The following is an 11701-nucleotide window of genomic DNA, read 5'->3' on the forward strand; positions in this document are numbered from 1 at the left end:
TATTTTAGCAAATTATCAAGATGGAGATAATGGAAGATGGAAATCTTTTGGATCGGGTGCGGATTTTACTCCAACGGGACATGCAATATTACGAGGTAGGCAACAATATACGCATGTATTTCTACGAAGACCTTTTATAAATTCCTCATATGACGGATGCGAGAAATAAGTTTCTTGAACTTTTCTATGTGTAATGCGGGAGAACGCCAGCGAACGAACTCATAACTGTAAAAGCGTTGACCCCGCTTTCCTGGAGCTTTCGATTAAAGTTTTCTTTTTTTCCACGCACGTTATCGAAAGGAGCAACAGACTGTACTGAGAGAGCCGCTTTGCGTTCGAGTGTCCGGCGGGCAGTTCGATTTTCCGCGTCACGCGTCCTTCGCCGCCGTGAAGATGGTCATGTGGTGGGAAGCCGAGTTCGAGCTGGTCTTCGTAGAGTCGTCGGGCCTCAGTCCACCGAAAAAGGATCAGCAGGACTCCGGAGAACTCGGCGACGACGATCTCGAGCCCGTCGTGAAAAAAGTTCAACCCGATGAAATAATCAGCCTCATCATCGAGACCGCCGAGCAACTTCTCGGTAAGCTAGAATTAACCGCAAGCTCCTATCCGACGTTTCTTCCGATAAAATTTGAACGCGTCGACTCCACAGAGCATCTGCACAAGCTCGTACAAGAGTCCTTGGATCACGCCGATCTGACCGTGCTTACGGCCACCCTCGGCGCGGCGGCCCTCATCCGCAACACCATCTGGCTCTATCACAAGGCTGCCAAACCCCAAATTTCCGAAGAAGTGAGGTACGCAAAAACGCAACGAGAACGATGCGAAAATAGGAAAAGTAGTTGGTCGTATGCGTAACTCGTTGTGCGCGCGTCGTGCAGTTAAAATACGGCATATATGTATTATTTCAGGCTCGTGTACGAGAGTCGAGCGCTATAAAAAAAGCCACGAAAATGGCTTCGAAAGTTTGCAAAAAATTTGCCTGGCTTTTCCCAGTCTACAGCACGCGGCATACACATGAGAGACGACGAGACGCTGCTCGTATATGTATGAACACCTATAATATATGTGTGTTCGCAGCTCGCGCGCATCAACACGTGTTTTTTATCGATTGTTCTCTCTCGTACGCGTGTTGTGGCCGCGTAATATACATATATAGCAGCGCCGTTCTTTCTCTCGCGCTCAAGCTCGGCCAACAAAGAGCCATAACGCACGTGCGGAGGCAACTTTGTGTACTTTTTTCCTTGGTTATTCTTTTTTCCTCTCCTTCTGCTTCCTTTGTTTTTTGTTCGCCATAAATGAATTAATTATTCCTTGAATTTTTATTCCTCGCGGTCGATTTTCTGCCCATTTTATCGAGTTTCAAGTTTCTTCGAGAAAAGAAAAGTTGGCCCCGAGAATGCGTAACTTTCGCCTTTTCATCGTTACAACGTACAAAACTCGAGCGTTCAGGTGCTTCAACGGCATGATTTTCCTCGGCATCCTTCCTAGATTAACATCTTTACCCTTCAAGGCTCCGATGTTTGAAATTTCGAATTCATGCAAATGACCGTAGCGATGCCGTGTGCAAGCTCATTCGAGCTAACGCAATTTATCTATTGTCTCCAATTCGAGAGTTTGAAATTCTTTCGTAAACAATTACACGATTTGTTAGAGAAGCTAATGGAAACTACTTGATTTGTTGATTGTCGAACTCGGCTACTCAGCGAGCAGCTGTGGAAGCAGTACGAGATTTTCAGCGAAATGGTCGAAACGATTGCCGACCGCCTGTTGGATCTGCATAAACGCCTCATAAGCTTGTACATCCTGAACGAGGCAGAGTCGCTCGGATGGGACGACGAGGAGCCATTTTTTGAGAAGAAAAGGTGTTCCTTCATCTATCAAATGTGGTGGCTCTACATGAAAGGTAAAAAAAAACTGAAACGCATTCGTGGATAGCTTATTCAATCGGCTACATGATCAAGATTAAACCTTCACATTAATGTCTAGGTACTAAAACGGATTTGTGGAATACAGTCTCACCAAAAACTGCCCAACGCATCTTTTCCGGTATGCTGAACGAATCGTTGACCATCATCGTCACGCGTTATTTAGATGTAAGAAATATAACATTGATGTATGAGAAAGTAAAAATGAATTATGATTACAAATAATTTGAAACTGATAAGCTTCGAAGCATGTGTTACACATACGAATAGTTATCCACGAAGAAAGGATGCTTGAAAAACAATTAACATTGCTCGTTGCGTTATTTGCACTTGATGCAGGCTAGGCCAAGTCTCGAACGCTCGATGCAATTCTGGGCCGACGGATTGAACGTGCTGAGCTGCTCGGCCTATCTGGCGCTGCACTGCTGCGTGTCCGGTGACGAAATGATCGGCGTCAAGCTCAAGCGACTGTCGATTTTCGCAAGGGACATACAGGCCAAGTGCGGACACTTGCTTGTTTGCTTTCTGCTGCGAGGCGCTCCGCTTCGAGTGCTCTTTCAGGTGATTGCCAAACCGAGCCGCGATCGATTTTGCGCGCGCTCGCGCTATTTCTATTTGTATCGCTCGGTACTATAACGCTGCTGATGCTGCTGCTCCTCTTTGTCTCTCTCTTTCTCTCTGCGTGCACGAGGCCGCTCTTTGTATCCGTTCGAGTTTCGTTGGAAATTATACGAAATGGAGAAAATCTGCATCTGTTTTGCCCCCGCGTCCTGAATTCGCGATTCTATATGTCTCTGTTATAAATTGAAATACGTATAACAGCCGAGAGCGAAAAACCAAAGTTGATATAATGCCGCACGGCGCGATTTGATCTGGCTAAATCTTCGATTCGACGTCGACTATACTCGAGAGTGCACGCAGCATCGCGTCGTGTCGTTTGCATATCGATTACCGCTCGAGGGACTTTTCAAGGCAACTCCGCTAAAATCAATCGCTCGGACTCCAACTTTAAGCCTCTCGAATTATAATGAAATATCCGCGCGCTTGATTAATTTCACGCTCGGACTTTTGGCTAACGTATACACGTATACGCACTTCAAGCGCAGTATGTGAGATATACAGCTAGACAATATTTCGAACAGAGAGAATCGAAGCTAACTCGTCGACGAGCGCGTCAACTTTTAGGTGTTTCGCAACGGCATAGACGACTTGGCCATTTGCAATCCAAGAGGCGGAGGACCAGCCCCGTGGCTCTACGTAGCGGCCCCGCACATCTTCGGTGGCTCGAGATCGGACATTTACAAAAAAATCGACGACAAGCAGGCGGTCATCGTCGAGCTTAATGTGCTCAAAGCCCAACCCCAGCCCCAATGGGGTCAAGTAATCCAAGTACATAATGAATACGAATGTGCATGCGCCTGCCGCAGCAGTTGCGCGAGAAAAAAATTCTACAATGTGGCCCTTTCTGACGCACGTAGGTATTGGATACGGCTGAAAGCGTAGTGGGTCGCTTGCTAATGTCCATTCTAATTCGGCAATGCATTGGCTTCACCGAGATCGAAACGAGCGAGCCGTTGAAATTGCGGGAAACGAAGAAGCACGGCAAAGACGCCGACGAAAAGGAGCCCGATACGTGCGGAGGTTTTCTATGCCACGGCGGCACATGCACGAGGGAGCTGCGTCTCACTGCTCCGATGGGCCTCTACGCGCTCACTTACATACTGATAGAGGCTAATTTCGAGCCGACCAATGTTTTCATACCAGCTGTTAAAGAGGATCCTAACTGGTCCAATTACGTTGACAAATATCAGGTACGATCGGATTTGATTTTCTACAACGATGAATAAAAAACGGAGATAAAAATAACAACTGCTCGATGAAGGTGTGGAATCAATCGAGACCTCCTTGGCTCAATGCACTCATCGTTAATATATTACCAGCAATCAAACCTATCACCACTGCTGTACTCGATTCGTCAAAGGTATATTAATCAGGTTGAAATAAAAGCCACGTATTATGCGTTTCAAAAATAACACAAATCCAGTGTACACTGGAAAAAACTTGTTTTCATATCAAAACAAAAATGAAAATTTTAAATTCGTGACGCACGATGAACAAAAAAATTATACTGCACGCGTTCGTTTGCTCCTTTATTTTGCACACGTGAAAAATATTTTCATTAATGAAATAAGCATATTTTATTTAGCGAAAATCCGTGAATTCAAAGTTTTCTACGTTGAATAGGTTTAGATCAATACAATTATCAAACTTTTGCATTAATTGTGGTATACTTTTATTTTTCTTGTACCATTTCAATAATTTATGTATAATTTTACGATCGATGCACGCTGAAACAAATTGTGCAACTGCAATCAGTCATAAGCCAAATTTTAATACATTTATTGCAATGTTAATCTCAACATCAAAGACAGGCGCAAGCATGTATCAAATGATGTCGTCGGTACTGGATCTTTTCGAAGAAATTTTTGAATGCATCCCCATTGGAATTTTCCGAATAGCCATCGCCATGGACGAGAACATTCCAGCTCACTGTCGACCAATCGGAAATTCCGTGATTCTCCAGGTATAATATAATTAAATTAAAAAATGATTGAGGTGGTTTTCGTCTATTCCGATCATTGTGAATGTACATGAAATTACTATTCACTTTGGATAGATACTGTGTGCAGCTTTGTACACGTCGCTTTTGGAAGAGAGTAAAAAATATCCATTACATCCTCCGAATTATGACTCCAAACAACCGCAAGAACAATCTAATGATGCGAAACCATTAGATCCTCAAGATCGTGGAGCGATGGCTCTAGCCATAGCCGAAGGTCTATGCGCTATCGACGAAGCAGACCGACACACTGCCCAAATAAAAAGTTTTGTGGAAAATGTGCGCAAAACAATCAAGGAAAACGCCGAAAACGACCACTGGAGGGGTTCGGAAAAGACTCGGGCTTTCGGCAACATCAGAGGCGATTTGGTATTGTGTTCGGACATCGGAAAACGAGCAATGAGAGTAAGAATATTCAAACTTTTTACCTGCTGCATATTCCAGCTGTCGCTTGAAACATTTCTATATTCATCTCGTTATGCTTTCAATCGACGAACTACGATAAAATATGTATTATGGCGAACGTAAACTTTTTGCTGCTCGCAGCTTCTATAAAACATCGCAATCAATTTAACTTTTCAAATTAATGTCTAGTACACATGTACGACATCGCTTTACACTACAAAGGAGCTCGATTTTTCACCGCGTACTGATGTAGGGTAAAAGTTGTTATGCAACAGGCGAAGCCATCCGAGGCTTTTTTTACGGCATAAACGACGACTCATAAAAATCGAAACATTATAGTGGCAGCAACGTTGCGCGCGATGCCACGTGTCCATTAGACGAAGCGAAAAAAGAAAAAAGGCAATCGATAATTTTGAAATAAAAATTTCAGTCTTTTTCATATTTCTCTTTTGTCAGATTGCGTACGAGTACTTGTTGCGCACGTCGGATCATTTATTGAAAATTCTCAAAGGCCAAAAGGTTTCGGACGCAAAAATCTCGGCACTTCATCCTGTCAAAGTTCCGCCGTTGACCCACACCATGTTCCACATCGGCGATGAGTTTCCCTTCGATCGATTGCTTCACAATTACGACTCGTTACCCTGGGAATTGATGTTCAAAATACCTCTTGGGATAGACACCGATCGTGTAAGACAGGAAGTACTCTGCAGAACCGAATTGATTGTAGAAAAATCTAAACTGCCGAAGCACGAGCGAGAAGCTGCTAGTTATCTCAAACAAATTTGCACTCCTGGTAAATGATTTGTTTTTAGTTGAAAATGTACATTTGGAGAAAAAAACTAATGATTTCTAATCTTTTTACAGAAAAGAGAACAATTTTTGATACCGATCTGGAATAGTAATATCTTGTACTGGTCAATGTACAAATATATGAAGGAAAAATAATATCGAATACTCATTTATGTTCATATTATTATTTATTTTATTAATATTTCTATTTTACTGGATGAAACAAGAGAAGTAAGAAATATTCCTTAAAATTCATAATACTTCTTTACTTTCTCAATATCACTTACAAATTATGAATGTGAATTTTCTCCTATAAGTGACATAATAAAAACTTAATAAGAACGCAAACCAGGCGATCGTACAATTTTAAAATCATAAAAATCACAAATAATAAAATTTATCGTGGCATTAATTAATTAAATCATTTTTCAACAATCTTTGGAATGAAATCAAATTCGCTATAAATGAATACTTAAAGGCACCAGAATACATCTACGTAACATTAATTGATTCGTCTAGGTCGAATTTATATCGATCTTATAAATTTTTCGATTTAACAAAAAAATGTCCAGTCGTTCCTTGACTCAACGGTAATGTTCGACAAAATATAATTTTTACTGATAAAATGTATCCATCGTTGTCCTTTTTTTTCTTTTTTGGTTAATTTTTTTGTTCTACTTATACGAAACAACAAAGCGAGGATAAATGTGCAATCATAAAAGGCAATATAATATTATTTAATATGAACCTTCACGTTGCAAGTTTTAACATACCTTCGTATACTTTTTTCACTTGAGCCTTCCGTATTTTTATTTTAGATTAGTATAGATTTTTAATTTAAACATACACATACCGGGTATGAGTAAGAGCAAGTATGATAAATATATAACAGATCTCTAGCTGAGAGTACACGTACAATAATAGAGATTTGGAATTTTTGCAATATGCGTTTGACCAATGAAATGAGTATCACTTGACGCATCGCATGAGTTATGATTTTTTTGGTCACTGTTTGTAGTATTTTGTTTTTCTGCTATAAATTTTTAACAATTGAATTGATCGTTAAATTTTTCACAATTACGCATAATACATATATTATGATTTTATAGTTTAACGAATATTCTTGAATAACTTCTTAACTATATATTTAATATATAAATTACATGTAATATGGAGGAACAGCTTTATTATAAAAATGACACTACTCAGTTCGTTTCTCTCCTTTGCAATTATTTTCGCCTTTTAATAATAAACGTCAAAAATATCATACTGCTTCGATTAGAATGATTCTCCTCACTTAGGCCATTCATATAATTACTTTTAGCCATATCAAGCTTATATTCATTGGAATGAAATTCAAAATAAAAGCCTACCTAAACGAATAATACTATTTTTATTTTCTAATGACACCTCATGTGTGATCGATCAGTTCTGATGCATTGGAAATCACTAAATGTACCACCACGAACGTAGGATTTTTTTTTTTACTTAAAAAAATCTCAAAAAATAAAAAAATAGTTCAACACGTGTTACTAATAAATTAATTACGATTAAAATACTGTAACGTATACGCTTTGTACAAAACCCAACAAAGGTATATCTACTGCTTTTTTTTTGTTTTTCGACTGAAAAAAAACTAACATACGACCATACAGTGGTGCGTATATATACAATATACATATATAAATTTAGTCACTGATTATAAGAGATTTACTTATATTAGTTTGCTTCGAGTGCTGCCGCCGACGCTGCTGCAGACGTGCTGTCGTCGCCCTGTCCGACCTGCAACACAAAATTTAATCATTGTTTTCGCGCTCACTTTTCTTTCTTACTCTATAAACTTGAGAGTCGGAGATCGATGAAATAAAAGTTTTGCTTTCTAAGATTCTATACGTCGTTTCCAAGATCGATCGCAATTACGTACACCTCATGGCTTCTCGGCCATGACACAAAAACATTTGAAATCATCTTTATTCCGTATCATTTCGAATCAAAATGGTGCAGTGGCAAGAAATTAATTGATAAAATAGTGGTTTTCAAAAAGAATAAAAAAGAATAAAAAAAAGTTATAATTTTTTTTCGACAAGTTATAAGCTTACAACGTTTCATTTAAGCGGAATGATTTGTACACCAGGGTAAACGTGACATGAGCCAAGTAAAAATAATGGATAAATTTATACGGTCTGTCGCAGGTAAGTACGAAAATGAGACAGCTGAGCGCGTCATCTGTCATCGGTAGCAAAAACGTGTTTTTGTAATTAAGAGACATATATATACGTATATTCGTTTCAATTTTATCATTTCAGAATCATATTCCATTGTCAACATGTTGCATGAAAAAATTACGAAAAGCCCGGGGGTTATGAGGTTGAAAGCTATGTAGCTTATAGTACAAGATTCGCCCAAATACAATATGCTAAGAAAATATTTTTTTAGTAGCCCATAACTTTTACTGCAATAAAAATCCTTTCTCATTTTTTTATTCTATGCAAATATTGAAATTGTGCAACGCGAATAAATTTTTGCTTTTTTATTGAGTTTAAATTCAAAAAGTCAAATTATTAATTTTTATTGATTACGTTCTACGTCGAAGGGTTAAGTTTAATGATTTTCTAGCTTCCTGTGAAAGTCATGAATTTTTGATCGTAAAGACTAGTCTCTTTCATCGCGAACTCAACTTAGTAATCAATTAAATTATTGACACGATTGCGTAATCGAGAATTTCCTGTTACGTTCATCAGACAAATTTTTATTTTAGTTAAATTTCTTTTAAATAATTGAATAAGGAAGCTTCCAACGTATGAAGCAACCTAATTTTGAGTTTTTTTCGCACAAGTTTCGTTATATATGTAAAATAAAATTAGCTTTAAAAAAAAATAGTTACAAATGTTTATGAAAAGAATGTTGAAACGAATATAAGATATTTTTGAGTTACGAAAGATCGTTTATGCGCGAGCAATTTGTCGAATTCAAAATTTTCGTCTTTTAATACGAAAGCGTAGAGAGGCTTACAAATATGTTATAAGCTTGAAAGACTTGAAAAATCCAGCAGGAAGATAATAATACTTCATCATCATAATACCTATAAGCAGATGAATAGGCCATTTACGCTTCGAAATTCTACCACTGCTATGACACTCGTAACTGGAGGGGTGTGTAGCACATGCATTTATATCTATATATTTTTGCATGTTACGTTAGATTATTATCACTTCCGTAGCGCTACTCGACAACGAAGAAGACGTAATTTCCTCGTTCTTAAAATATTACCTCATTTGTGACTGAATTTTCATTTCCAAAAAATTAATCGATACGGCTCGATTTCCTTATCACGTGGAATGATTATTCATTTCGTAACATCTGTTTTCCAAATTTATCAATTCAAAATTTTTCTATTTTTAATCTACAAAAGCAAACTTTCATTATCACGAATTCGAGTAAAAAAGTATGTGTCGAACGGCTAAACTCGTCCACTATTCTGATTTTAGGTGTGCCTGACAATACACGGACTTTCATCACTTTTATATGACGTCATACTGTATATAAAAAATATCCTGGCATACAAAAAGTTGAATAGATTCGTACAATTTTCGATCTACTGCGAATTCAATGAGAGTTTTTTTTATAAATTGTAAAACTTACCGGGCTGGATGGTGGATAGTAGGAGCGGCCAAAACGTAAGCGCAGCGAGGGTGAACGCTGTAACAGACAAATTGGTCATGGTCAGATATCCACATTCTATCAATCACATATCCATAGAGTGAAGTGTGCAAAAGAAAATGGAAGTAAATGAAATTTTATCGCAAAAAAATGTCTATTCGATCAAATTGGAGTTGAAAATGATATTTTGATTTTTCATTTTCTGGACTGCACAGAGTTACTCGTGCCCCTTGAAGATAAAAGCTACGAGGGCATTTAATATTATTACATGTCTCCCGCTCGAGCACAAATAACGTCTACGCGTGAGTTTCGTTTCAGATCTGGTTTCACATATGAATCTACTTTGTATATTATACATGCCACGCGATATCTCTGCCTCTAAAGCAGCAAGCTTGCTTTCCCTCTTTATACAGGATACGGCTTTTAGCCGCAGCTCGCTTATCAAAAGAAGACTAGGTCAGCCCGATGATCCTGTATGATGTAATGCTAATTTGTAGTAATTTCAAGCAATTGCGTCAAAATATTCGGCTACATAATTAGAAGCTATTTCGGTACTACTCGATGCGTGGGTGGAGTTTAAGTATCTCTTATCTATAGATAGAGTTCGAAAGTTAAAAAAGTTTTAAGCGACGATGCTTTCGGATAGTCAGTGGGTTGAAATTAAATCGAACGAGATACAACGCGGTTCTACGAAATATTCGAAAAATAGATTAATTTTAAACCCTCGACAATCTAAATAAATTTTTTAATTCAAATCAACAACAAATTTTCCAAATCGCAATAACAACCAACAACGATCCGTATCATACCGTGGTCGGAATTTTAATAACACCCCAATTTTAGCAGTTCGCAATAATCCTGTTTAGAGGAATTAAAAGAAAGTGTGATTTACTCTCGGTGTGACCCCGACAAAACTAATAAGTATATACCAATGAAAATGAAAATGAGCCGACACATTTGCACCCCTCGTCGGTAAATTTTCTTCAACGTCTCGAGTCTCACGCGTAAAGCCCCGTAATTTCTGTATATACATTCACGATCTAATCACAAGCACAAGTATTTCATACGGCGCGTCTGATTACAGGCCATGTGTATGAGAGGGAGCTAATACTCGCTGTACGCACAGAACACACATATATCGTATAAAAGAATTGTTAACACACCCTCACCGGATACTTCGAGTAAGACCTTCCGAAGCGTAGGCGCAGCGATGGCGAGCGCTGCTCGAGTCCGGCGCGCGGCTGCAAATGTTCCTGCTGCTGCATGTACATCAAGTCGTTCCAGTTTATTTCGTTGGGATTGTGCTGGACCAGAAATTTGTAGAGCTCGCGAAAATTGACTGGCTTGTTGTTGTTGCCGCTCTCGAGTCCGTTCGCACCGTCGTCTGTGAGAACACAAATAAAACGCAAATAGCGCGAGATGATTAGTATAACATACGCGCTTTCTCTGCCGGGAAAAATTCTGAGAGCAAATTATACGGGGCCCTTGAACTTTTTATTTCAAGGAGTGAGCATGAGAATTTTCTGTACTTGAATTAATTTATTTCTAGCTTTGAAATAAGCTACTTTTTCCTTTTTATTCGATATTACAAATGCTGAATTTTTAATTGGTGATTGCTCTTTCTTTAACAGTTACTCATTTTGAATCGATTCGAATATTTTATCATTTGAAGTTAAACCAAGAGAATAACAGAAAATCAGGTGCAAAACAACAAATATCAATGATCATGACTATCTGAAAAACAAAAAATATATTTCATAGATAAATACTCACTGCCATAATCCATGTAGTTTTCTATAGCCGCAAAAGAACCGGCGACAGATAGAAGGACAATAGCCCAAGTGTAGTGGTTCGTTATCATGTTTGACGGGTTTATCTAAAAAAAAGAAAAAATACATTACAATTAAAAATTGTCTCGTGTATCTGGTAAACAAATTCTTTGATCTTGATTTATTATTTTATAATAAGGGAAGTTGTAACAAAATTGATATTTTGATTAATTTTCAAAGTTTACGAACGCAAACACGTGGTCGGGACGTCACAAGCCGAGCAGCGACACACCTGATGAGTTCTCGCGAGCATACGAATATTAATTTATCGCCCAACGCGCGTCACTATTCGATACACAAATTAAGTTTTCAGTCGATGTATATATAGCGATAAAACTTACGAATGAGCGTGTGACACCTATAATGTCAGGGTAAATATCGCGATACGTTTCGCGATACTTTTCTGCTGATGCATTTTTCAACGTATATACAACAAGAGTAATGCATAATACGGCGAAAATGGTCGATATATT

At 38.3% G+C, this 11701-nt stretch overlaps 2 protein-coding genes across 2 annotated transcripts; one reads left to right on the top strand and one right to left on the bottom strand.

The window, feature by feature from the left end:
* The first annotated feature begins 20 nt into the window (after window positions 1–20).
* Window positions 21–5849, top strand: LOC106653795. Its single transcript, XM_023462642.1, has 13 exons — window positions 21–95; window positions 301–577; window positions 650–794; window positions 1704–1903; window positions 1987–2093; window positions 2265–2486; window positions 3111–3314; window positions 3404–3736; window positions 3808–3906; window positions 4354–4509; window positions 4603–4950; window positions 5407–5743; window positions 5815–5849. Exons 1-13 carry the CDS (start codon window positions 21–23, stop codon window positions 5847–5849), a joined length of 2538 nt encoding a protein of 845 aa, XP_023318410.1.
* Window positions 5850–5920: 71 nt separating this feature from the next.
* LOC106653852 (short neuropeptide F-like) lies at window positions 5921–11472 on the bottom strand. Its single transcript, XM_014373445.1, has 5 exons — window positions 11418–11472; window positions 11173–11275; window positions 10563–10783; window positions 9382–9438; window positions 5921–7521 (listed from the first exon to the last, which is right to left on the bottom strand). The coding sequence occupies exons 2-5, from the start codon at window positions 11258–11260 to the stop codon at window positions 7459–7461; spliced, it is 429 nt and encodes a 142-aa protein (XP_014228931.1). The 5' UTR covers window positions 11261–11275; window positions 11418–11472; the 3' UTR covers window positions 5921–7458.
* Window positions 11473–11701: the final 229 nt, after the last annotated feature.

This window comes from Trichogramma pretiosum, unplaced genomic scaffold, assembly GCF_000599845.2.
Source record: "Trichogramma pretiosum strain Unisexual culture from Peru unplaced genomic scaffold, Tpre_2.0 scaffold11, whole genome shotgun sequence".
NCBI lineage: Eukaryota > Metazoa > Arthropoda > Insecta > Hymenoptera > Trichogrammatidae > Trichogramma > Trichogramma pretiosum.